The sequence below is a fragment of the Thrips palmi genome, unplaced genomic scaffold (genome assembly GCF_012932325.1).
Source record: "Thrips palmi isolate BJ-2018 unplaced genomic scaffold, TpBJ-2018v1 HiC_scaffold_18, whole genome shotgun sequence".
Classification (NCBI taxonomy): domain Eukaryota; kingdom Metazoa; phylum Arthropoda; class Insecta; order Thysanoptera; family Thripidae; genus Thrips; species Thrips palmi.
The window spans coordinates 17,112,107-17,138,158 of record NW_023144627.1 but is presented as its reverse complement, the minus strand read 5'-3'; the positions used below and the strand labels follow the sequence as shown (position 1 = coordinate 17,138,158).

General features: G+C 53.1%; 4 protein-coding genes across 7 annotated transcripts in view; 2 read left to right on the top strand and 2 right to left on the bottom strand.

The window, feature by feature from the left end:
* The window catches only part of LOC117644434 (small conductance calcium-activated potassium channel protein), a 138,057-nt gene extending 132,386 nt beyond the window's left edge, over nucleotides 1-5,671 (top strand). For 3 of the 4 annotated variants that reach the window (XM_034383922.1, XM_034383923.1, XM_034383924.1), the window contains 5 exons: nucleotides 774-909; nucleotides 1,359-1,469; nucleotides 1,538-1,665; nucleotides 1,746-1,815; nucleotides 1,894-5,671. In XM_034383922.1, the coding sequence (XP_034239813.1) occupies nucleotides 774-909; nucleotides 1,359-1,469; nucleotides 1,538-1,665; nucleotides 1,746-1,815; nucleotides 1,894-2,568 (1,120 nt within the window). In that variant the 3' untranslated portion in view covers nucleotides 2,569-5,671. Of the gene's footprint in view, nucleotides 1-177; nucleotides 314-773; nucleotides 910-1,358; nucleotides 1,470-1,537; nucleotides 1,666-1,745; nucleotides 1,816-1,893 lie in introns of all 4 variants that reach the window. The other variant, XM_034383921.1, reaches the window with a different exon arrangement.
* A 32-nt stretch (nucleotides 5,672-5,703) lies between these two features.
* LOC117644432 (ATP-binding cassette sub-family C member Sur) lies at nucleotides 5,704-13,441 on the bottom strand. Its single transcript, XM_034383920.1, has 27 exons — nucleotides 13,324-13,441; nucleotides 13,046-13,172; nucleotides 12,727-12,954; nucleotides 12,461-12,652; nucleotides 12,216-12,368; nucleotides 11,845-12,138; nucleotides 11,624-11,761; nucleotides 11,387-11,549; nucleotides 11,104-11,282; nucleotides 10,664-10,994; nucleotides 10,487-10,598; nucleotides 10,053-10,314; nucleotides 9,849-9,986; nucleotides 9,386-9,655; nucleotides 9,021-9,274; nucleotides 8,854-8,922; nucleotides 8,683-8,774; nucleotides 8,375-8,613; nucleotides 8,055-8,276; nucleotides 7,829-7,986; nucleotides 7,560-7,755; nucleotides 7,068-7,305; nucleotides 6,868-6,995; nucleotides 6,603-6,790; nucleotides 6,430-6,533; nucleotides 6,162-6,358; nucleotides 5,704-5,963 (listed from the first exon to the last, which is right to left on the bottom strand). Exons 1-27 carry the CDS (start codon nucleotides 13,335-13,337, stop codon nucleotides 5,814-5,816), a joined length of 4,836 nt encoding a protein of 1,611 aa, XP_034239811.1. The 5' UTR covers nucleotides 13,338-13,441; the 3' UTR covers nucleotides 5,704-5,813.
* Nucleotides 13,442-16,517: 3,076 nt separating this feature from the next.
* Nucleotides 16,518-21,097, top strand: LOC117645095 (beta-1,3-glucan-binding protein-like). The gene is made up of 11 exons (XM_034385012.1): nucleotides 16,518-16,768; nucleotides 17,769-17,870; nucleotides 18,071-18,123; nucleotides 18,271-18,379; nucleotides 18,465-18,712; nucleotides 18,995-19,131; nucleotides 19,202-19,365; nucleotides 19,643-19,912; nucleotides 19,988-20,124; nucleotides 20,286-20,396; nucleotides 20,589-21,097. The coding sequence occupies exons 1-11, from the start codon at nucleotides 16,687-16,689 to the stop codon at nucleotides 20,682-20,684; spliced, it is 1,509 nt and encodes a 502-aa protein (XP_034240903.1). The 5' UTR covers nucleotides 16,518-16,686; the 3' UTR covers nucleotides 20,685-21,097.
* Nucleotides 21,027-25,640, bottom strand: LOC117645096 (beta-1,3-glucan-binding protein-like). Its single transcript, XM_034385013.1, has 8 exons — nucleotides 25,511-25,640; nucleotides 24,001-24,386; nucleotides 23,317-23,453; nucleotides 22,578-22,741; nucleotides 21,955-22,248; nucleotides 21,622-21,761; nucleotides 21,436-21,546; nucleotides 21,027-21,218 (listed from the first exon to the last, which is right to left on the bottom strand). Exons 1-8 carry the CDS (start codon nucleotides 25,629-25,631, stop codon nucleotides 21,123-21,125), a joined length of 1,449 nt encoding a protein of 482 aa, XP_034240904.1. The 5' UTR covers nucleotides 25,632-25,640; the 3' UTR covers nucleotides 21,027-21,122.
* Nucleotides 25,641-26,052: the final 412 nt, after the last annotated feature.

Genomic DNA, 26,052 nt, shown 5'->3' with positions numbered 1-26,052 from the left:
CCTCCGGCTCTGACTCGAGCACCTCTACTGAAAGGTATTTTCTTATACGACAAACATACTTGCCACGGAACTTGTCACACGCGTTGAACTCGTCAGTCAAATTCTGATCGAGTTCATTCCATTCTGCCACTGCGTGCTGGCCTATAACATTGGGCGTGTTCTCTCTCTGCCTGTTAGATTCCATGACGAGGATCACGCCAACTTGTTAAACGCCATGTGGCTGGTAGCCATCACCCTTCTGAGCATAGGGTATGGAGACATTGTCCCGAACACGTACTGCGGCCGAGGCATCACCCTCACTGTCGGCACCATGGTAAGTTGTTGTGCGAAGTTCAGCCTGGTTTCATTCGTTGCGCCCAGGGTCCCGCGACGAACCTTTCCTGCCCTCCGAGCAAGTGGATATGCCTGCTTCGTTAGAAATTTGAAGTTTTTCAGTTTTTGTCGTTTCGAATTTCTTTTGAAGTGTGGCACCTTGCCCTCCATGGTCAGCTTATTGGGTTTGGTATTGGGTGGGAATGGAGGGCTGGTGGATGTCAAGCAAACCCAGCTCGGCTAGCAAGCAAAGATGACCACGGCGTTGTTGACTGGCATGGCGTGTGGTAAGCATGAACAGCAGCATGCGTTTTGCGTGGAAGTGACGGACATTGACGTGACGAGACGAAACAGACCTTCCCCATCCCGCTCCCACCACGCCCCTCCCGGCTCAGCACGGCACGCCGCGGCACGCAGTCTGACACTGCCACGGCCGTGACGCCATGCTCTGAACCAATCAGGTTCCACGATGAAGAGCACGCCAACCTGTTGAACTCGATGTGGCTCATCGCGATCACGTTCCTGAGTGTCGGCTTCGGTGACATCGTACCCAACACCTACTGCGGCCGAGGGATCGCGGTCAGTACGGGGGTCATGGTAAGTGTTTCGCCCAGTCGCCTCGGCGCGCCTCGCCGCGCCTCAGCGTCGGCCGCCGACCGGGACCCTGTCGGCGCACAGAATGAGACCAGGCTGTAGCCAGTTTTGGATCATACCACTTTCTCATTGCTTCACTGGTCATATTTTGGCGAAATGATCTCGCGAATCCGCTATTTTTATTCCTTTCTTGCAGTCAGATCCATTGCCACAATAATCAGCAGTTGCGACTTTAGTCATTTGCTTTGACGCGCGTTGATCGGAGGTGAATGAAAATAACCCCTTTTCCCAATATTCAAAGTTTCATGTTTTGTGAATGGTTCCTTCCAGTGCAAAGTGCGCTGTGTCTAGTTTCTCCTGGGGTTCATTTCACTTCCGGCATCGCGTTGTCACTATGCCGTTTTTCTCTGTGTTCAGAACAGGCTTTGCAACGATGTAATCGGTGTTTTCAGGGTGCTGGGTGTACGGCGTTGCTGGTAGCTGTCGTCTCGCGCAAGCTAGAACTGACGAGGGCCGAGAAGCACGTTCACAACTTTATGATGGACACGCAACTCACCAAACGAGTAGGTTCCCTTCACCATATGTTACCGATGGCCGGAATGCAGTGTGATAGCCCTGGTTCCTGTTTTAGCTGAAAAACGCCGCCGCCAACGTTCTTCGGGAAACATGGTTAATCTACAAGCACACACGCTTGGTAAAGCGCGTCCACGCCGGCCGCGTACGCACCCACCAGAGGAAGTTCCTCCTCGCTATTTATGCGTGAGTTTCCATTTTCTATTATTGTAATCAGTTGTGTGTGCGCGTGTGGTGACACTGCTTCATTCTATCTCTTTTTTCAGCTTGCGGAAAGTTAAGATGGACCAAAGGAAATTGATGGACAACGCTAATACAATAACAGACATGGCCAAGGTAAGAAGCAGTATTTATTTTATATTTCGGTCCGGTGCTTACCACTCTTAACCGGATGCTTTTTTTTCTCTTATTCAGACGCAGAACTCAGTTTACGAGATTGTCTCGGACATGAGCGGACGGCAGGATACTCTGGAGGAGCGCATCAACTCGATGGAGGAGCGCCTGCAGAACATCCAGGAGCAGATGGACCTGCTGCCGGAGCTGCTCTCACGCTGCATCGCTCAGCAGGCGGAGAAGGCTGAGCAAAGGCGCAACTTTTTGCACCCTGAGTCAGCCGCAGCCATCGCTCCCCTAACACCTAGCCACGGCCCAGGCCCCCCTGGCGGCGCGTCCGGCAGCGGGGGCGGACCAATGCCGGGGATGGGGGGAGGCCTTGGCGGGGGCCTGGGCGGCGCGTCTCCTGGTGGGGGGACTCTTGGTTCCCAAGGCGGGTGCTCCCTCGGGGGAACGGGATCCAACTCGATGAGTGGTTTCACGGTCCTCAGCTCGGGACCCAGTGGTTACATCCCCACCTCTGGGCCTCTAGGCCCTACCGGACATTTGGGGCCCACGATGTCTGGGCCGGGGCTTGGCCCGGGCTCTCTGGCGCTGACTCACTCCAGAAGTGTTCCTCATTCATCGGCTCCACACCCCTGGCCGGTGTCTCCCATACTGCCACCTATAAGCTCCCGAACACCCCATTTGGTTCCCGAACCACTAAAGCCCTGGACGCTGCCAGATGGCAACAACCCCGCAACCAGTACAAGCTGAGACCAGGCTTAAGAGCCCTTTTTTTAATGTAAGCAGTTAAGACCAGACCTGTGATAAAAGTCTGATTTCAAGGCGACAAATTACTTCAGATGAAACCATTATTTAGCGATATTAACAAAGTTTAAAAGTGATCTTTTTTTGTGACGAGTGTGTGAACCAACGTGGGAGACTTTGCTATTGAATGTTGCATTTATTTTGCACATTAAGTTAATGAATCTTCAATATTTTTGTTGAATGCGCGTGGAGAAGGGCCATACTGGTATTGGTTCTGACTTGGTGGGTTTTCTTATTTGACTCGGTATATTTCTATATTGAAACTGCTCCTATTGAAATTATGTTGAAAATATTACCTAGTTGTTTCATTACAATTACTTGCGCTCTGTAGGATCGTAAGTTACCCAGGCTTTGTCAAAACTTGTGGCAGGACCCCATTTTTACAACTTAAATATGACGTTCTGGATTTCTTTTTGAAACGTGTGTGAAACACTTAAATTTGCTTTGTGAACGAGAATTTAGAGCAGTTTTATTACGACTAAATATAAGTTGTACTTCTTAGCCAAACCAAGACACTTGTGACGAGGTTCACTTTCAGAACCAGGCTGTGCCTCTTTTCATACTTACTTCTTTGTTGGTGACTGACATGAAGAAATACTTATTTCGAAGACATTTTTGTATGTGTAAGTGTTTTAGAATAATGTGGCACTTGGGCGAACTTTTGCTCAGTAACGTTTCACTGTTCCAGTTCAAACGTTGTAGTGGGCGATCGAGCTGTCGAAACTGGTGCTAAACCATGTATCTTCTATTGATATCTATCGATTTAAAATGTGCTAAATGCCTGTAAGACGGAAAGAGCGTTATTCAACTTAACTCGCATGTGCCACAAAACGACGGCAACAATGACAAGAGAAATGTCATGCTTTCTGGGCTTTATAAAAATTACTTTTCCACTCTCCCTAATCAACAGTCACTTTTAAGTTACTGCGATTCACAAGCTCATACCACTGCCCGCAAGGAATTAAAAGCGCATCTAAAATGAACGCATTATATATCCTCCAGTCTAAACAAAAAGTGAATGTGCCTGCGTCACTTTCTAAAGAATACTCAAGTCTAGATGTTGTCCGTCTCGCGAAGGGCCTAAAACAACAGAAGTACTTATAAAGACGAAGGCATCAAAGTGATAAACTAAACAAATTTTTAAAAAACTAGGTTTTTTCTATAATTTTGTCGCGCCGATCCTAGCTTGCGATGCCCTCGATTCTAAAGGTGGAGTAAACCAATCAAGACCAAAATAAAATCCGTCACATTAGAAAAGATTCACTTGCTTTTTAGAACGCCTAGTTCATCGACCAAGATCGTTTTGTTTAGCTCTATTAACTCCATGCGAACGCGAGTTTTAGCTGCATTCTAACTATTTCAGCAACTTAGAAACACTGAGTTTACCCAGCTCTTGTGGATCTTAAATACTATTAAAATTAAATTTCATTACGTAGGATTTAGGTTTTCTCCAATGACAAGTGTGGTTAAATGGAACTCGAGAGAGAATAAAGTATTTGAAACATGGTGTTTGAAATTTTTACAAAAACACTAACTGATGACCAAGTGTATACAATTGACCTTCAACTTATGTAGACTTTGCAGGAACATTTATACTTTTCTTTATTTATGAAGATGTCGGACAGAAAAACTCATTTGTACATAAGAGTATTTATTATAAAAATTTGTAAATATTGTTGAGTAGTTTGTAAATGAAGTTGTTTGCATATCAGATATTTTCAAAATATTCATAGTTTATTTAAATTTGAAAATTAAGTTTATGCTATCATTTTGTGCGTAATAGGGTGAAAACATGCGTGATTATTCCAAATATTAGAAATTTCTCAATTTGTACCCCCAAAAATTATAACGCCCTAAGTTCTGAAAAAAACCTCTCTTATTCGACGATTTTGGTCCTTTAGCTTTCTTACTTCGCGTAAGACTTTAAGAACTTTGTTAAAATTTGTCATACATTAATGAATATTTCTTCTTTAGGAAGAAGCACGTGCCTTGAACCTGTTGACAGTTTCAGAAATGTATTACTTCAGGATCTGTCTTGTTTCATTCTTCTTTTAAAAGTTTTTATGTCTGAAAAAGTAAAACGTGTCCATAAAGACAATGCTAATTCGATTGCGTGGGCGTTATCACAGTTGTACATCGAATGATATGATTTGTGATAAGTAAAGTTTGGCCTTTTTTCTGCTCGTTTATGGGAGGAGGCGTGGAGTTAGCTTTGATCTCAGTTACAGTTCTTTCGCATAAAGATTAACTAATTCTGTATAAGGTCTGTTTTAGAGGATCGAGTTAGCTTCAGTTTCTGTCTTTTTCTCTCGGTTGTTTTCGTTGCTTGTTGACTGACGCATCTCCCGTTGCTGAAAATATATATGTATAATTAAAAGCCGTAATCTAGTATGTCACATAGCCTCGGGTTCCTTCTGAAGTTTAGAACAAAAACTTACTGCACACTGTATTGTGTCTCCATTGGTACCTTTTTTACCAGTTCTGTAAATTTAATTTTGTTTCAGATATAAATCGTGTAACAATTCTCCAATCCCATTTCGAATAGCATCTTTTAAGGAGAAAAAATTATGTCGTAAACAAACCTGTACTTAGTTCATCGTCAATCGAAATGCTTTCTAATGTTTTGGACAAATGTGTTGTTTTCCAGACAACTGTCGACAATTTGCCTAACCGTCGGCCAAACATTTGCTTGAACGAGTCATCTTATAAACTTGCCTTGACCTTTCTTTGGCTTGGCCAAAAGTACACAAATGTGCTCAAATGTCCCATACGTCAAATTATCTTTTAAGTTGTTTGGTTGTGTGATTAGAAATTGGGACATGACTGCACAGTTTCAAACCAAGTTAGATGATTTTTTTGTGAATGTGTGCTTCTATGATGTCGAACTCCTGTTGCATCCCGTAGGCAACATGCTTCCTTTATTTAATTTTCCCCAAAACATCATGTGCTCAGGTAAACATTTGTTTTCAGGATTTGGGTGTGAAGTGCATGGGGTTGTTATGATAACGTTTTAACTTACTTAATAAAAAGGCATGATAATGCCACCTTACTTCCTGTTAAACAGTTATTTTCTACGCCTCTTCGGACCAGTGTACGAATATGAGATTGCAGTGGTAGAGCCCCTCTGCAGCCATCACCATCACAAAAAGAACAGAGAAATTTGTTAAATTGACACAATTTATTAGCTGGGATCAGCTTGTGAGCTGACTTGCTGCTTGCAGCATGAGGGAAAAGATGCCATTGTCGAAGCGAAGCAACTGTGATGGAGATCCGTCTTCTGTGACTTTCCCATTTTCAAGGACTATGATTCTGTCACAATCCAGCAGCGTGGAAAGGCGGTGCTGGAATCAAAGAACGCGTGAAGTGTATCGTGTTAAAAAACAGTGGTGAAGGCAAGGCCTCTTGCGCTTGCCTGCGTAGCATTAAGGTGCTCACAAAACTCGTCTGTGGACCCAGTACACTACCCGAAGCACATGCTTGTAAGCACGCACTTCGAGGCGTGTACGAAGAGCGCTTTGTTGCAAAGTTTGTCAACTTACCGCTATGATGAGCACTGTCCGATGAGCAAAGGCGCTTAAAGCTACAGAGAGAAACGCGTTTTCAGTCGTTGGATCCACTGAACTTGTTGCTTCGTCCATTACAAGAACGGCTGCATTTTGCAGAATAGCTCTGGCCAGGCAAAATAGTTGGCGCGTCCCAACGCTCAGATTTTCGCCTCCTTCTTTTAATACAGCACCTAGACAGAAATTTTTAACTTAAAACTTGATAATTTATTTGCCTTTCTTTATGGCTTATAGAAATGCATACTTAGGCCCCCTGGAAGTGCCTCAACCATGCTCTTCAGCTGAGCTACAGCAAGGCTTTCCCATATTTTATCATCGGAGTAAAAACCGTTTGGATCCAAATTATCTCTGTGGGAGTAAAAAACTTTCATTAAAAATAATTAAATAATAAGATTGCTACGCTGTGAAATGCCTCACCTTATAGTCCCGCTGAACATAACTATGTCTTGCGGTATCACAGATAGTCTTGAACGAAGCAGCTGTAAAGGAAGTTTCGATATATCTACTCCGTCCATCGTTATACAGCCTTCCGAAACGTCAAGCATTCGGAAAAGTGACATCACAAGTGAGGATTTGCCACTCCCTGTGCGCCCACAAACGCCGACCTGCGTACAAATATTATTTTAAATAGAGTATTAAATTTGGAGAGAGTAAATAATCCATCCCTAGATACATTTAATACCTTTTGGCCCGCTGGAATATGCAGGTTTATATTCTTTACCACTGGATCTCGATTTTCGTCATATCGCAGACTGACCCCTTTGAATACGATGTCACCTCGCTCGGGCCATGTCGCGGAGACTTGTAAACCTAACAATGTAAAATTTCCCTTCAGCGTACTTAGCTACTCGTTGGCCACTTTTTCATTCCTATCGGGCATACCTTGGGTATTGTAGTCTTCCATTTCCATTTCTGCGTACTGCTGCACTCTTTCGACTGACCCCATGTACATCTCAACATCTGCAAGGAACTTGACGACCCAGTTCAGATAAATAGGAACCAACAAAGTGTAGTTTATTGCGAGTCCGACCAGCGATGGAGAGACAGCTTGAGGGTAGAAATGGGCTGCAGTCAATGAACCAATTATTGACACTAAAACTATGGTACCTCCCATGTAGTCCTGTTGATGATAAAAAAAAGTTAATTAATAGCAGGAGAGAGGCGATACCATGGAGCGCTTTTGACCCATCTCGTGCATTTTGAGTTTTCAGCATATTTTCTCGTCTCTATAGCATTTGAACCCCCGGTTGGGGTCTAAATGGATATCATTTCCAACGGACTATGCGCACGTACAACGGTTTTAATTCCATTAACACGAGACGGGCTAAAAGCACTCCGCTTTTGATTTCTTTGTTCGTTGGGTTGTTTCCTTACAAGAGCCACTCCCAACCATCTGTTTGCAGCACTAAGAACTAGGAAAGTGTTAGTATTGATGTCCATTCTTTCCAACATAAGCTCCATGAAACGAGACTTTTGGCCAAAGGCTCGAACGGTCGCAAGCCCGCCTAAAGTTTCCGAGAAGAATGAAGAAACCGGAGCACGCGTCATACTATCCAGTCGGTGAAGCTCTCTGAAAAGCATACAAAGGAAAGTCAAGTGCATTGTGCACGTTGTTATGTGTTCATTCTTACGGAAACTCATACCTGGTAGAGACACGATAGAAATGTTGAATAATGTAGTAAACAAGGCACATGGGTAGTGCCGGAAGCAGAAACCATGGCGACAGAATTGCATTTACTACTATCGCAGAAACACACAGCGACAAGAATTGCATTAATCGTTGAATAGATGTTGCTAATTTCTGTAAAGAATTGAGCGTTACTTTGCGACTGGAGGGAGATTCTCTATCACAGTGAACTCCATACTTACTTTATCGATCACGGCGATGTCTGTTGACAGGCGGTCAATGACTCGACCGATGGGTGTCATGTCGAAAAACTTGACTGGTGAGCGAAGTAGATTTGACAGCAAGTTTTGGTGCAACCAGTGGCGAGCCCGTGCTCCTGCCAGCTGGCCGACTAAATTTGACGACAGTGACAGCAGCATGGTCACCACGGACAGCGCCGAGTATATGAACAAATATTTAAGCATCTGGAAGCATGCCAAACATTTCAATGCAAAACATTGCAAATCAAATTTGGAGAACAAAAATTTGTCTGGAATAGAGGAACATTGGGAAAATCGGTCACCTCCATTTGGAAATGTTTCTTGTCTTGATTTGTGTCTGGCGTCGTTCCATTGTAGGCAGTCCAGTCACTGAGCCAGAAGTCAGTGCACACGCGCAGGCCTTGCCAAGACAACGTCGATAAGAAATAAGCGACAGCCACTGGAATGGTGCAGGCCTTTGCATACGTGTAGTAGACGCGCTGGGGAACTCGCCCGTTCTTTCTCCCTGCTTCTACTATGGACTGCCTGTCACCCTGTTCAACTGCACGTCATGTTTAGATGGACTCGTGTATGTTCACTCGTGATTTTTTTCGGTATCATGTTAACCTACTGGTAACTTCGGTGGCGCTGTCGTCGGCGTCCGTTTCTGCATAGTATGTGTACTCTGCAGTGTAGACTTGGGTCTCTGTTGCGCTGGAACTCCTGCAACAGTTTTAACCTCTTTTGAGAAACGGTCTTGGTCCAAAAGGGCTTTAATTTTGCTTGTAAAATAAGAACTTACCTTCGGGAACTGCTGACCAAACCCTCGGGTGCGGGTGGCAATGTCGAGCTAATTTTTCTCTCAACCAGGCTGAAACAAACCCGTGGTCCCAATAACACAAATTCAGTACCAACGTTTGTAAACATTCTATTAACTTAGAATTTTCACAGTCTTCCAGTCTGTCTTGCCTGGATTGGGTGGTCCAGGCGCGGCTGGGGCACTGGGCCATGTCGCGGGGCCTGAGCGACGCCACCCTGGTGACCTTGCGCCGCCAGGCGGCCGGCACGGTGGCGATGGTGCTCCTGGTGCGTCGGAGGGGCTTCTCCCACGCCACTGAGTCGTGCAGCGGGTTGGCGGGGGGCGCGGCGTACTCGGGCACGGGGAAGCTGTGCGTGCAGTGGTTGGTGCGGTACAGTGACCGCGACTGCCGCCTGCTGAAACGCTGTAACGAGTCACGTTATCACGCGAGGAACCTTGGCCTTTCACAGCAAATTACAGTGTAGTGTTTCGTAAGTTCCGCACAAAATTGAGCAAGCGTGTAGAAAATGCTTACCCGGAAGTGACGCTGGGGCGACACCACCTCGGTGCGCTGCAGGCCGATGCGGGAGACGAGGCGCACCAGCTGCCACCGCTCTCTGGCCGTGCGCTCGCCGCGCAGCACGACGTCGTGGGGCGAGTCCACGGCGGCGGCCTTGGGGTCGTCCAGGTCGTCCAGAGAGACGGTGAGCGCTTGCTGCCACGCCTGGCCCAGGTCGGGCCGCTCGGCCTGGATTTTGCTCAGAGTGCCCTGGGTGGACACTTTCCCGCTTTCCATCACAATTATCTGCGGTTTAAAAATGTTCTCACTTAATTACTTTGTAGTTTATTCGTGATGCCGCAGCAATGCAGTTTATCGCTTGGCTACGCACAAATTTGTGCATTTCAAAACGTTCGCTCAATTTTGGACTAAGCTACGGAGTTATTCGGTTTAAAAGCACTTGAATTGGATTCGCGCGCTGAAACCGCGGTTGACTTACGTAGTCCGCCTGGTTCAGAAGGGAGAGGCAGTGAGTGGCAAGAATGACAGTCCTGCCACGTTGCTTGAGAAGCTTCAGGAAGCCCTCTTGCACGAGGTGCTGCCCGACCTGGTGGTCCAGTGCTGACAGGGGGTCATCCTGCAAGCCAACACGTATTAGTTCTCGGATCATTGCAGTGAAAGGAATTGTTTCTCGGAACTTTACCATGAGCACGGTCGTCGCGTTGGAGTAGAGCGCTCGCGCGATGGCCACTCGGTGCTTTTGGCCTCCCGACAAGTTGATCCCCCTCTCACCGATTTCGGTAAGGTCTTGTGCCGGCAAGATGTCCAAGTCAGGCTGCAGGGCACATGCGGCGATCACTTCACCGTACCGACGCCTTCTCATTGGCTGCCCGAACAGTATGTTCTCTCTGACATTTGCGTTCAGCAGCCACGGTTTCTGGGAGCAGTACGCAACGGAGGAGTCTCTACAACAAGTTATACAAGTTCCAATTTTCCAATGTATTTTTTTTTTCAATGTGGCCAAGCATGCATTTGTAAGTGTGTACTTGGCCAAGCATGCGTTTGTAAGTGTGCACTTTGTAGACAGTTTGGTTCGTAGTGTGTACTTGTCCTACACTTGGACTAAGGCGTACTCACTGGCTCCACTTGACTGGGTATCTGCCGTCCGAGGAGCTCATCTCCCCCAAAAGTGCGAGCAGGAGCGATGTCTTGCCGCTGCCGATGGCCCCAACCACCAGTGTTATCACCCCTACAACAATGGAATGATTGGGACAAAGTGACGGACGCGTGTCGCGGGGGTCAACAGTGGCTCACCTTTTGGCACTGTCACGTCGTTTAAGTGGAGGACGTGCCCCGAGCTCCAAGAGAAATTGCCGTCGCTTATAGAGACGACGCTTCCTCTCCCTGCGGTCGAGATGGTGGCGGGAACTTTGGCCTCGGAGTCATGCTCTATCGCTGGACTCAGATAATCTCCAGTGGAGTTTGGTTCCCCTTCATGTCCATCTTTGTCTTCCTCTGGCTCTTTCATTCCACCCGCCGCGGAAGCCGCACAGCTGAATACGAAAGGATTGCCGTCGGTTTCGTACTCCAGGACGTTTGCTGTTTCTGGTTTTGAGAAAAATGCTTCCAATCTCTTTGTGCTGACCTTGAAATAATTATTCAACAAAATCCCACATTAGGGGAAACCTTAAAAATTACTTATTCTGGCACTTGTGGCGAAATTGTTGCAAATCGCATCTATATCTATTATTTACCATGGCGCTGATAATGATTGGCACCGTGATTGGAAAAATGAAGAGTGGAACAGTGAGCTGGTTGAACAGCGCCAGGCTGGCGAACACGTTGGCCGTGGGGAGGGGAGCCTTTTCCACCATCATGTAAATGCCGAATGTCACTAGAGTGACGATGGCCGAGGACGCGTGGGTCAAAAAGGCTGCAACAAGGGCTAATTGAGTGACAGCCAACTCCAGAGCCCTGCATGGGTAAACGCAACAGTGTGTGTTTCTGTCAGGCTTAACAGTTGGAGCGCGGACTTACTCATGACAGCCCAATGAAGGGAATCCACGTTCAACAGTCGCAGCTCTCTGTTCCTAGCGAGTTGGACCTTTTTCTCGTACTGCTCCTCCCAGCTGGACAGTTTGATGACCTTGATGCCGTGGACTACTTCGTTTATTCGCCGTAATCGTTCGTCGTTGGCCTCCTGCAAATATTCCACCGTGATTGCACATTGACTGCAACTTGAATGCACAGCCTTGAAAACAAAATTGCACGTACTGATATTGATTTGGAGTTGGCAGACATTTTCTTTCCTATGGCGAACTGCAGGGGGGTCATCACTGCTACGCACAGCACCGCACCAATGAGAGCACTGATACCAAGCTGGTAGTGCAACAGGAACATGAGAGCTGCTATCTGGACAAATGGAAAATGAAAAAGTCCATTAGTGCAATTAACACAATAATGACACTGTTATCGGATGTGAAGAGAAAACCTACCTTAACAGGAATAGCCCAAACGTAATGGCAAATCCATACAAATGACATGACGTTGTAGGTGTCTTCTGATATGAGATTGATTATTGTTCCGAAGTCTGTGTGAGAAGTTGATGCACTTTGTGGGCTCGACGTTGTGTCGTCTCCACTGGGAATGCTTTTCTCTCGTTTTTTCGTCGGTTGAACTTTCCCCAGAGGAGACTCATCCGAAGCGCAAGTGTCCTTCTGTAATTCATCACAATCCTCCTGTGAAAAACTCCACAAGGGGAGTCTCAACGATTTGTCGTAAATCATCGCCTGTTGAAGACATAATTATTGCAGCCTCCGCTTCTGAATAAACCGATTTTATTTCAAACAATGTGCATTTTACCTACTTGCAGTGCTGCTTTTATGCGAATGCCTTCAACATTTATGAGATGTGTGCAACTTTGGGAGAACGTTCCTTGGGCCAGGGCAGATAAAAATACCAAGACGCCCATCACGTAGCCATTGCTAAAGAATTCGGCCACGGAAACGTACGATCCTACCTGAAATTTGCAGAACACTCGCGACTTTCATTTGAATAATTCAATCGTCAAAGTAAGTGGCTTCGATAGCTTTTTTCTCTGAAAACTGGTACCTGTTCATCTGTCCCCTGGGTTGGTTTCGCGCCAGGCGGTTTCTGGACGTACGAAACAATGACAGAAATGCCCATCGGCCCAATGAACCCGACCATGTCTCCAGACAGTTTAAACACGCCACTCAGGGCCAGCATTTTCCAGGAGCCGTTGAAAAAACATCGCCACAGGGCGACAGGATCGCGTCTCGTCTCCTTGAATAACAGAGTTTGTTTTTAGAGAAGGGAAATCTGAGAGCGGTCTGAGGGCGGTCGCTCAAGTGCCTCACCTTGATGGAGTTATAAATGGTCTGGAATTTCTCGAAGTGAACAGCAGTGCTTTCCTGGTGCGGAATCCTTCCCAGGTCCTCGAGCTCCAGCGGACTGGTGTTGCCCAGACGCAGCAGCGGCGTCAACCACGAGAAGGTAGCCTTCGAATACAGACTCGCCTCGTCATAACGGTAGCTGGAAAACCCCGCACAGAATAAGTCCTCCTCTTCAAGGTGCTTTCCACTTTGCTAGAATCAGAGGGAAATCCATTGAAGCAACACCCGTCGCGCCCAGGCCTGGGCCCAGGCCGCACTCATAAGCTTGTTTTATTTCTCTTACCCGCAAAGCGGCGAGGTCGACGGCGGCGGCGAGGGCGTACAGCCCTCCACTGGCGCACCCAAGGAGCGGCCTCATGTATGCAAAGCTGGCCCCGCCCCAAACCACCATCTGCATCACTGTGAGAATCCTGGCAGCAAAATTTCCAAATTATTTTTCCGGAGTACCTGCCTTACAGCGGGGAAAAGGGGGACCGTCTCGTATGTGCTGTGGTCTTTGATTCTCCAAGTGTCTACCCAAATTTTGACAGTGTACTCGGGGTGCTTGGCGTCCTTGCCTACCTTGCGGCCGCCATGATGGCTCCACACGCGGCCAGGAAGGCCCTGGGCAGCCAGCCCTGGCCGGCGGCCTGGCCGCTGAGGTGCGCGTCGAGGAACTCGGCGGGGAACCAGAGCGCCACGGAGCAGGCCGCGGCCACGAGGGGCGAGGCCGCGGCGCCGGGCGAGGGGCCGGCCAGCGCCACCAGGGCCTCGGCCACCTCCCCGCACAGCGACAGCAGCAGCGACACCGACACCAGCGGACGCACCGTGCGCACCAGCAGGCCGCGGCGGCAATGCGTCCTGCAGGCCGGGAAGGGGACCGAGTTACAGTGGGCCAGGCGGACAAAACTCGAGTCGCGTTTCGAGCTCCAAAGACACTAAACAGGGCTCGAACCGAATGCGTGACTCCACCGATGGATTCCTCGTTCGGAGAGCAATCCATTGGTGGGGTCATACGTTCGGTTCGAGTCCCATTCAGCGCCTCTGGAGCTCGAAACGCGTCCGGGATTTCGACCGCCTCCGCCGGTCTTCTGACCCACTGTGCAGCGTCCCGCGTCACTCAGATGTCAGGAACGACAACTTATTTTCCGTTCTTTACGGGTGCACTGTCCTTCCCCTGCCTTGCCTGTGCGGGTCCTCGCGGCCGGAGCAGCGCAGACACATGAGGACGAGCAGCGCCAGGTAGGTGGCGGTGAGCGCGGTGACGGTGTTGACGACGTGGCCGTGGCACGCCGACTCCCAGGCAGTGGCGTTGCCGTGCGCCGCGCCGGCCGCGCCGCACAGAAGCTTCATGCTGCCACCTTATCCTTCCACACTCCGAGCGCTGCACTGGTTTCACATCCCACGACGCCGCGTCGTCACTCACAGGTGGGACTTGACTTCGAGTCTTTCCGGGTGGAACGGGCCGGCGTAACTCAAAGTCCGCCCCAGTCACTCCGAGTCCTCTTCAGCTGCAGGTGGAGCGGGGCGGCGTGACCCCAACCTCAGTCACAGGTGCGACAGGGTGACGTACTCCACGTCCTGCTCAGTCACAGTTGGAATGCCGATCCTTCCTCGGCCACGCGCTGGCGGGACAGGGCGACGGAGTCCTCAGTCACGGGCAGGACGTCGTCGGCGACGTCGGCGCGGCGGCTGCGCGCCAGCCGAGGCGGCGGAGGCCGCGACCGTGCAGGGAAAGCCATGAAGCGCTCAGTGCTGCCTCCGCCGGGCGACTGGGGCGGCCTGCTGGGGCCTGCAGTGGCCCCTCCCCCTTCCCCCTCCCCCTCCCCGCCTCGTCGTGGACCAGCGGCACGGCTCGGGGGACGCCGCACGCCGCGGGTCGTTGGAGAGTTAACACCCTTCCTCTTTTGAGAAGCCTCCCGCCCGGGAAGATAGAGCGCGATGAAAAGAAGTCGCTTTCGACGCCGTGTCGGGAAATTAGTGTGGGAAGCCGCCTTTCCTCCTCGTGGAGATTTTCCCGTTGTTTTGGTGAGAAAAGTCACCAACAGGGTTTCGGCCTGAATGCGGGAGGCGGACCGGCCACCGATTTGCCCCCTTCATGAATGGGGACCCAGCGCCACCGACGCTGATTCAGTATAAACGAGTCCTTACTTTCCTCTCGGTGCCCCGCTAAAAGAGAGAGAAAGAAGGGAACAGAAAAAGCCGAAAACGTCGCTCCACTTTGTGTTTTTGTTTCGTTTTTGTTTTCGTTACACACGCTAATTGCAGCGTGCAGATGGCGCCGTTCTCGTGATGCGCTCCAAATTACAATGCGCGGCCGGTTGCCAAGCTGCTGCGGAAAAAGGAAGGGCTCGGGGCGCTCTGTCTCTCTCGCGCCCTGGCGGATCGCGCGAACGCGTGGAACGCCCCGCGAGTGCGAGAGAGACGGAGAGCGCCGTGTTTCGGAATCAGCCCGCTCGTCGGCGCTGTGCGGGGGCGGAGGAGCCATGGCGGAGCCGTCTCGGCGTCTCCAGGGCTGGCTGGCTGGCTGGCTGCTTGGCTTGCTGGCTGGCTCCGCGTTTAGTGCCCGTACGTGCGCAATCTGGCCGCATCGCCGCCACGAATTGGTCTCCTTCCTGCTTTACATTGCTCCACGGTTTTCGGGACGGTCCCATCCAGGACTCTTCTTTCCCGCCCACTCCCTCTTTGCCCTTCTCTCTCTCTCCCTCTCTCTCACTCTCTCTCTCTCTCTCTCTCTCTCTCTCTCTCTCTCTCTCTCTCTCTCTCTCTCTCTCTCTCTCTCTCTCTCTCTCTCTCCTCTCTCTCTCTCTCTCTGCCCCCCTTTTCCCCGGCCTCGCTCCCCTCCAGTGCGTTCCATCTGCTCCGCTGCCTCGTCTGGCCGTCCCAGCGTGCGCGGGAAGACGATATGTTTAAACTAGTCGGCGAAAAGTTCAGTCCCTAAAATGTCATTAGAGAACTGAAAATTTACGGTGTCGTTCTTTCTCCGGCCTGGCGATAGATGGACCGGTAGGGGAACAACTCGGCTCGAGACATGGATGGCGCCTGTGAAGGTGCAGGTAGGCCGGCCCGCCACTCTCGGCTGGTCAACGGGTTGCCTACCCGTCGCCTGTCAGGCTGCAGGTAGGCCGGCCCGCCACGCTCGGCTGCTCGGCGGGTGGCCTACTCGCCAGCTGTCAGGCGCCTCCGGCTGCCCGGTTGGCTCGCTGTCTGTCCACCACTCAACGCCTCTCCCACTTCCACGGTCCGGCCGAAAAATGGACGTACAGTCACTGCGGGCGTTTCGAGTTACGCCCGCCGGAACGCCGTCGGCCCTTAGCGTCAGTCACTCACAGCGCTCAGTGGGCCAGGACTGTAGACGCGTTTTGAGCTCCAGAGTCGCTAAACAGGACTCGGGCCGAACGTGTGAGCCCGCCAATGGATCCCTCGTTCGGAGAGCAACCCATTGGTGGGGTCACACGTCCGGTTCGAGTCCCATTTAGCGACGCTGGAGCTCGAAACGCGTCCGGGATTTTGACCACCGGCGCCAGTCTTCTGGCCCACTGTGAGGCCAACTCCTCCCGGTTTGATCGCCTGCCGATACTCCGCGCGGGCAGATGCGCGCCGGGGCCCGGCCCGGCAAGGTCACGACGGCGACCTCAGCGCGCGCGTCATCGCGGCGGCCGGTCCGGGAACTACTCGCGAGTACAGTGACGTTCGTTGAAGAGACGCAGAATCTTCGGCGGCCGTCTGTCCGCGTGCCAGCGGCGGCGGGGCGGCCTGCGTCGGCCTGGCGTCGGCCTGGCGGACCACAGTCCCGGACCGCAGTCCCGGACCACAGCGCCCGCACCGGCCGCCCGGTTCGGATCCGCGTCATGCGCGTCGTGTGGCACTAGAACAAGTCTCTCTCTGTCTCTATCGCCGTGTGTGACTTCGGCTTCCAGTGGACTTGGACAAATTCTTCTCGCCATGCTGCGAGCAAGGCTGCGAGCCTGGGCCTCCGTCGGCGTGGTGCTTCTGCTGCTGTGGCGCCCCGGCGTCTCGTACAGAGGTGATGGTCATGAAGTTCGCTTCACTCGTGTAAATTTTGTCAGAATGTCTGAAACATGTCTGAAATCCTGATCAAAATTCGCGCACCTCTCAAAGCTGAAATTCTGAAAACTTACTCTGATATTGACGGTTTGAGTTCTAAAGACTTCCGGGAGATGTGTTCAGCTTTCAGAGGTGCGTGAATTTTGATCAGGTTTTCAGACAGGTTTTTGACATTCTGACCAGATTTACACGAGTGTTTCTCTCTCGCGGAATCGGCGGCCGCGGTTCGTCGTGACCCACGACGGCGGCGGCAAGCTCCTTGCGCGGAGGCCAGCACTCGCCGAACACTGTTTTCGTCGCTCTGTCTCTCTCGCACTCATGGGGCGCCCCGTAAGGGTGCGAGAGAGACAGCGGGCCGGTGGTTCCTAGAGCTGGCCGCCGTGCTTTTTATTATCGCCCGTCTGCCTGCAGAGAGCGATTCCGTCGTCGCGCTGTCTCTCTCGCTCGCGTGGGCCGTCCCCGTGCGCGTGCGAGAGAGACAGCGCGACGCGGCGTGCCCGGCGTGCCCGGCTCGACCACGACTTCCTCGCTCGTCCATAGATCACTGCCTCTCTTGTCCCGCGCGCCGGCCGCGGCCCTTACTCAATGGGGGGAACTTTAAATGGCGCTGGGGAATTTCGGCGACGCGCGCGCATTGTCGGCGCGAGATGGATGGCACTGTAGAGGTGTGTGTGTGTGCGTGTGTGTGTGTATTAGTCGGTGTATGACCTGAGGGCAAAACGACATTTGAGACACCTGAAAATGGCGTCACTTGTGTCAAAACACGCGAGAGCGAGACGGATGACGACGTGCTGCCGATCGGCCTTGACATATCGACTGTCCCAATTTGGATTCGAGAAAAGGGGGGGGGGGGATCTGAAGCGATAAGACAAGGCGGGACGGGCGGTTCAATATATTTCGGATATTTTTTATTTTTTTGCTATTGCTTCTTTTTTGCAGTGGACTTGTTATTGTTGCAGCGGCCCGGCACCAGCCCCCCGGCGGCGCCGTGTACGACGTGGAGGTGCGGGAGGTGGACTCCGAGACGCTCCGACAGCTTCTGGCCGGCCAGCGCGGCCAAGGTGATGCACAGTGGGCCAGAGGACCGGCGCGCAGGCGGCAAAAACTCCAGACGCGTTTTGAGCTGCAGAGTCGTTAAACAGGACTGGAACCGAGCGTGTGACCCCACCAGTGGATTCCTTGTTCGGAGAGCAATCCATTGGTGGGGTCACACGTTCGGTTTTCTTCCCAGTGTGCTCATCGCCTTCCCGTTCGCCTGCAGGCCAGGGCCACTACCCGCCGCAAAGCCCCAACCCCTACGGCCCCAACGGCCCGGGCCACTGGTACCAGCGGCCGCCGCAGCAGCAGCTGCCAGGGGCCGGGGCCGGCACCGGCCAGGCCAAGGCGCACTTCGTGTCGCCCAGCGGCCAGGTGTACTCGCTCAAGGAGATGAACGGCGTACAGGTGCTGGTGGGCCCGGACGGCCGCTGGTTCCCCTTGAACGGCAACAACATGAACGGGCCGCACCGTGGCGGTGACGGTGCTGATGGCGACCGCGACGACAACAGATATGACCTGCCGACAACCAGGGGTAAGGTCCGGAGAGAATCTTGAAGCGACCTGCAGATAGTGAGACGAATGAAAAGGATGCGGACCTTGACACGATTGCCCGGCAGGTCCGTCGCGCCATCCCCCAGGCCCGACGGGGCCGACGGGGCCGACCTTCGACGACGACGGCCCGTCCTACGACCGCAAGGGCGGCGACGGCCCCAAGGGCACCAGGGACGCCGAGGACTGCGTGGCCTCGCAGACGACGATCAACGGCGGCAGGAAGACGTGTCGCTACCAGCTGCTCATCGACGAGCACTTCGACGTGTTCAACCTGACGCTCTGGAAGCACGACGTGCTCATGCCCGACGAGCCGGTGAGTAGCAGTGCCGAGCATGCACGGGCCAGAAGACGCGTTTTGAGCTCCAGAGTCGATAAATGGGACTCGTACCGAACGTGTGCCCCACCAATGGATTGCTCTCCAAAAAACGAATCCATTGGTTAGGTCACACGTTCGGTTTGAGTCCCGCTTAGCGGCTGTGGAGCTCAAAACGTGTCTAAAATTTTTGCAAACTCCACCTTCTGGCATGAACACCGCCTCGGCCTGTTTTTTTTCTTTTTTTTTTGCCTTTTTCTGATTTGCATTTTCTTAGTGTAGGATTTCGAGTTCGTGGTGTACGACAAGGACCCCGACAACAGCTACGTGGATAAGAGTATCCTGCACATCAAGCCCACCCTCCTGGAGGACGCCTACGGCGCTGGCTTCGTCATGAACGGGACACTGAACCTTGAAGAGTAAGTCAGGAAGGTCCTTTGATTTCGCAGTGAATTCCGGTGCATTTTAGAGTTTGACACTCCCCGGCAGGTGCACCTCCCCGAAGCGCGAGGAGTGCTCGCGCACGGCCAGCACGTACAGGGTGCTGCCGGCGGTGCGGTCGGCGCGCCTCACCACCAGGGACTCGTTCACCTTCAAGTACGGCATCGTGGAGGCGCGCGTGCTGGTGCCGGAGGGCGACTGGATCTACCCCGGTAACGTACTCGAGTCTTAATTGTTTTTGATTGTACGCGCCAAGCGTGAAAGGCTACCCCAGCACCAGTGCCGCCACGCAGGCAAATACTTCCACGATGGACCACTGTTGAAATGGTTACCAACCTCAACTCGATTTAAATAACTGTTTTGAAATTCGATTTCGTTTGAGGACTTTTCTAGATTTTTCTAGATTTCATTCCATTTGGAGAATTCTTTTGAAGATATGATTCGATTTTATTAATTGATTCGGTCTGACTGTTCGGCTCTGGTCCGCAGCCATCACGCTGGACCCCGCGACACCGGTGTACGGCAAGTGGTACGCGGGCGGCCAGATCCGCCTGCCCTACACGTCGGGCAACCGCTTCCTCGCGCGGCGCGTCGACGGCGCCAAGACCGGGCTGCAGGTGATGCACGCCGGCGTGGCGCTGGGCAAGGCCACGGGGCAGGACATCCGGCCCACACTGCTGGAGAAGGAGGTGCGTGCCTCCAACGGCAGCAACTGGAGGAAGAAGCACTTCAGGGTGTACCGGGCCAAGTGGACGCCGGGTAAGACAACAAAACCCAATCAGCGCAAAGTTTCTATTTTTTACTACTATTTATTTTTAAAATTGGTTATTTCAGAGTACATCGAGTTCTCCCTGGACGGCAAGCCCATATACACGGTCCGGCCGCCCCCCAATGGCTTCGTTAGTATGACGGACAGCCCCGGAGACCACCCGTGGCGCACCGGCTCCAACATGGCCCCCTTCGACCAGGAGGTGAGGCAGCCATCACGTCTTTATTCACTTCTTCTTGGCGGTGCCGAAAAAATTGCTTCGATTCGTGTTGAAAGTGAAATTTGCCCACCTTTCCGGCGGCCTGCCTTGTAGGCCCCTGGATCCGCGCTGCGCGATAACTAAACAACACTTGTTTGCCGCAGTTCTTCCTGTCGCTGGGCGTGGGCGTCGGCGGCGTCAACCGTTTCCCGGACGGTGGAGCCAACGGCGAGTACAACGAGCACCCCAAGCCTTGGAAGAACAGCAGCCCCAAGGTGACCAACCTGACGAGACGCTACATTTAAGTTGAACAGTGTACCCACAACTATTCGCGTTCTTGCATGCAAACATACATGTCTGCTCGTTTGACTCAGTATCACACCCAGCTGAACGTCGTCTGTTATTTTGGGTTAGAAAATCCATCGGCTCACTGTCGCATTTCTATTGTGCTTTCATTCGTGTTTCAGGCTCTCCTGGACTTCTACAAGGCGCGCGACCACTGGTTCCCGACGTGGTCCAACCCCAGCCTGGAGATCGCGCACCTCAAGGTGTGGGCGCTCTGAGCCCCGTCTAGACAGGCAAAAGCTGGGCAGACAGGAATTTGTTGCGATGTCTGTCGTCCGAACTGGAAACCCCTGAAGGCTGTGAGAGTGAGAGGACGCATCGCTTAACGTATTTTTTTAAAAAATTTTAGGTTTAAGTGTATATTTGGTCTGGCGCCTCGTAACGAATTGCCATTGGCGTTTCTATGGTATTTCTAGGATTAGGTTGGCACACGTGTTCGCGGCAGAGGCATCGCGCGAGGCATCTCTGCCTCGCGCTAAGAGCATCGCGGCGTGTGCTTGTCTGTGATCACATGTAGTTTTACAGTGCGGGAAACTTTGGCGAGAAACAAAGGCAGTGGGTGGTAGGACAGTTGTTTTTTTTTTTATTGGTTAAATTAAATATAAAAATAAATAAACTTATCGTAAAAGTGCGATTTGCTTTTTGGCAGATTGGTGTCACAGTGCCCACACTTTGGCGTAGCTGACTTGCAGGAGGGGCAACTGCCACGTGGGGTACCACTGGTCTTTCGCCTTCCAAAAGTTGAGCATTGCCTGCAAGAAGGGAAATTCCTTTCTAAGTTCGCTCGTTACAAATTGTATAACTCACATAAGTGGCTCAAAAGGTCCTACAGTTCACCAGTGTCGAAAGGATTCCTTATCAGGCAAGTCCTCCGGCTGCTTAGACAGGCAACCCTTTCGACGCTGGTGCATTGTGGGAAGTTTCGCAAACGGTGGCAACGCTGCGCCACCACACTGGTGCGTCACGCACCTTGGGACTGGTGTTCTTCCAGGGCTTGGGGAACTCGGCGTTCTGTCCGTTGGTCACGTTGTCCGGGAATCTGTTGAGGCCCCCGACGCCGAGGCCGATGGACATGTAGAACTGCAGCACAAGGGTGCAATACTCAGGTCCAATTTATTACTATTTGAGTCTCAACAGCTCAGTGGATTTGCGTACCTCCTGGTCGAAGGGGGCGTTCTTTTCTCCGCCGGCCCAGGGACTCTTGGCCGGGTCGGGCGAGAGACTGGCGAAGCCTCCCTCGGGCACGGCGATCTTGCGCCCCATGGACTCGCCGTCCACCCAGTACTCGAAGCCGTCTGCGAGGGAAGGGCTTGTTAGTGGGCCAGAAGACCGGGGAAGCTGCTCAAAATTCCGGACGCTTTTTGAGCTCTAATGGGACCCGAACCGAACGTGTGACCCCACCAATGGATTGCTCTCCGAACGAGGAACCCATTGGTGGGGTCACACGTTCGGTTCGAGTCCACGGCCCGAGACTGCATCTGTCCGCACCTGGCGACCACTTCATCCGGACGACGTGGAAGACTCTGGACCAGTCGGCCACCTCCTGGGGGGCGCGCGCTTCGACGCTCAGCAGCTTGGCGTCGTTCTGGTCCTTGACGCCCAGCGCCACGCCCGCCCGCATCAGCTTGCGACCGCGCCAGCCGCGCTGCCCCGGGGACCCTCCGGCTTGCCCGCCGCCCGGGGAGTCCCTCAGGAACTTGTTGCCGAAGTGGGACGGCAGGCGGATCTCCCCCGAAGAGAAGTGGGGGCCGTAGCGGGACTCGGCCGGCTTCAGCGCCAGCTCTGCAAAATGACAAAATCCCCAAATCCCATTGCCATTCGCGCCAGCGGGACTCGGCGTGACGTCAAGTGTTTCTTGGCCCAATAGAATGTGCTTGCGACGAGTGGCAGGCGGTCTAAATCCCGGACGCGTTTTGAGCTCTAACTGGGACGCGAACCGAACGTGTGACCCCACCAATGGACTGCTCTCCGAGCGAGCAATCCATTGGTGGGGTCACACGTTCGGTTCGAGTCCCGTTTGGCGACTCTGGAGCTCAAATCGCGTCTTTGGCCGCCTGCGCCGGCCTTCTGGCCCACTGCATACGCACACTGTGCGCACACTGTGCACTCACGGGGGTACAGCCAGTCGCCGCGCGGGCCGCGGACGCGCATCTCCACGACGCCGTAGCGGAAGGCGAACGAGTTGGCAGTGTGCACGCGCGCGGACCGCACCGGCGGCAGGATGTTGTACGAGAAGGCGGTGCGCTCGCACAGGTCGCGGTCGCTGGCGGTGCACCTGCAAGCAGACGACGCGACGCGTGCACTGCTAAAGCTGGAGTAAAACTCCGTGGGACTTTCCTCGACAGTAGTCCAGAAGACCGGCGCTAGGGACGGGCGATTTTGCGATTAATCGCAGGTGCGATGCGATTTTTTCAAAAAATCGCGGTGCGATTTCGGTTTTTGAACCTCGGCGATTAATCGCAAAATCGCAAAAAATCGCTAAATCGCAAAAATCGCACCGTGCATGGATTTCGCGACCACTGCACCGAACGAGGTTGGCGCGTGTGGTCGGTGCCACTAGTCTGCCATTTGACCACTCAGGAATTTGTTTTTGCACTTTTTAAAAATATTTTGTGCCATAATGGGTGGTATATGAGTATTGTTGCGTTTGTTTGCGATTTTTGCGATTTTGCGATTCTTGCGATTCTTGCGATTTTTGCGATTTTTGCGATTCTTGCGATTTTGCGATTAATCGCATGAAATCGCGATATATGAGAAATCGCAATCGCGATACTAAAATTTGGAAATCGCCCGTCCCTAACCGGCGCCGGTCTTCTGGCCCACTGCGCCCCGCCTCGCCGTCATACGCACCTCTTGACGAACATGGTGCCGTTGGAGACGAAGCCGGGGCCGTACTTGTCCTCCGACAGGAAGGCCTTGATGGTCATGATGCCGTTGTCGATGTAGATGTTCCAGGGGCTGCTCTTGTACACGACGAACTCGTAGTCCTGCGCGGCGCGGGGAAACGGACGCACAGATTAGAGGGGAACTGCTCTGGAGTCATCATGCAAATGTGGGTGCTCTCGAAGAACGACCGTGCTAATTGCCGGCGCTAGTTTGAATCGAGCGGCACTGTCGCGGTCCACGCGCTCGTGTACACAGTGTGTACTTGGCTTTGCAGTGTGCTCGTTGCGTCAACGCGACAGCCCGCACTGCAGTTGGCGGTCGCGACAACATGTGCGCCTCCAGACGTCTAAAAATAAAGACGCCGCGATCGACTTTCGCAGAGCGAGATGCCGGATGCACGCTGCAAGGAGTCCGAGGTTCGCTAGCGAGGCGCAAGCCATACGCGTTTTGAGCTCCAGAGTCGCTAAACAGGACGCAAACCGAGCGTGTGACCCCACCAATGGATTTCTCGTGCGGAGAGCGATCCATTGGTGGGGTCACACGTTCGGTTCGAGTCCCATTTAGCGACTCTGGAGCCCCAAACGCGTCCGGGACTTTGACCGCCTCCAACGGTCTCCTGGCCCGCGGGGCGGCCACTGCAGTGCGTACCGGCGGCCCTGCCATGTGGATGTCGTTGCTCCACTGCTCCAGGTCGTTGAAGTTGTCCTCGAAGATGAGCTGGCCGCTGCAGGTGGGCTGGCCGCCGTTCATGGTCGTCAGGGACGGGGCGCAGTCCTGCTGCCTGGGCGCGCCGGCACCGCCCTCCTGCTTCCTGAAGCCCTCGCCTCCAGGCGCCCTGAAGCCCTCGCCTCCAGGCGCCCTGAAGCCCGGCTCGGCCTCGCCGTCCCGGAACCCCTGCTCGGCGCCCTGCTTCCTGAGGCCCGGCGGCGTCTGTTGGTGTCCCGGCGGCCCGTCCCTCCAGGGCCCCCCACGACGGAAGCCCGGAGGGCCCGGAGGACTCCGCCAAGGGCTCTGGCGGCGCGGCCGGACCTCACCTGGAACCAGCAGTGTCACTGTTACGCGCTGAAAACGGAACCTGGTTTTCCCAGGAGGCCAATGGTGAAGGCATAGGCGATTTCCAGGGAGTCCCTGGGAAAACCAGGAACAGTTTTTACCGTGTATACGTTGTTTGTAAATTTTTTGAGGTGCGCTTGAAACCACGCTCGAAGACATGCGTCATGGTACGCTTCAGTTCTATCAGTAATTCCTTATTTTAATTTTTTGCCGTGTTGTCTCGCATCATGTGTTGTGTTTTCTCAAGGTCGGGAGGCCGGCGGCCCGCCGGGCGAGCGCACTCACTCACTCACACGCGTAGATCACGATATTTAGAGGAAGATGCGCAGAAGCATTATCTTTGACGAACAAAACACGATGGGCCGCGTCCATCACTTTTCGGAGTTTTATTTTGATTCATGCTCTCGCTTCCACGGTAAAACCACTGAAAATCCAAGAGTGTACTCGGTACACAGTTTCGTTCGAAACGTGCGTGCATTGCGTTCTGGATAAAAGTGCTCTACCCCGTTCCCTGCACAAACTTCTCCGGTTCTGCCTGAACTTGAACTCCACTCGGGGAACTTGGCTCGCGGAGTTTCACCACTGACGTCAGTCGATGCGAGATCCTGCAGACCCATTCCGAGAGTCGTTTCAGCGTCGCTCTGTCTCTCTCGTTCCCGCAAGCGTCGCCCCGTGAGTGCGAGAGAGACAGAGCGACGATGGCGACTCCCGGAATCGGTCCGCTGGTCGTGGCGACAGAGAGGAGGACACGATTCCGCGCGCCTCGGCGCATTCGCCGCATTTTGATCAAACCCGGCCAAATATCGGGCCTCGTTCTTTTGTTGTTGTTCTTAGTGTTGCCTAGTGGGCCAGAAGACCGGTGGAGGCGGCCAAAACGCTAGACGCGTTTTGAGCTCCAGAGTCGCTAAATGGGACACCAACCGAACGTGTGACCCCACCAATGGATTCCCCGTTCGGAGAGCAATCCATTGGTGGGGTCACACGGTCGGTTCGAGTCCCATTTAGAGACTCTGGAGCTCAAAACGCGTGTAGAATTTTGGCCGCTCCACCGGTCTTCTGGCCCACTGTGTGTTGCTGCTGTTGTCGTTGCCGTCGACGCTCTTACCGTACGCCAGCGCGCAGCTCGCCAGCACCACGACGACGGCGACCTGGAGCGCGAGACGCCACCCCGCGCGGCCCAGGACGGCGACGTGGACGCGCGGCACGGACTCGACGGGCATGGCCATCGCGCAGGGCCCAGCCACCCGGACTGGCTGGCGGTGCCGGCGGTGTCGGCGGCCGTTGCTTGAACAGGGAACGCCGCCAAGGCGGCACGCCGGCTCCCCGCCCCTCTCCGCCGCCCCGCCGCCTCCTCCGCCACCGCCCCCCTGGTCTCCGAGACTCGGTCCGAGCGTTTCGATGTAATTGACCGCCGAGGTTGGATCCCCTATCGCATTTTCGCGGCTCTCTCGGCAAGGACGGATCCAGCAGATTGGTTCCGAGAGTCGTTTTCGTCGCTCTGCCTGTATGGGCCACCCTCTGGCCTGTCCTGCTGGCCCTCCTCAACCCCTCCAGACAAGCCAGGCCTTGTCGCCCTCTTCCAGTGCAGAGCGCCTCGTCTCCGCCCTTTGCTGGAAGCCACCTCGAATCGAAAACAATAATCCTCAT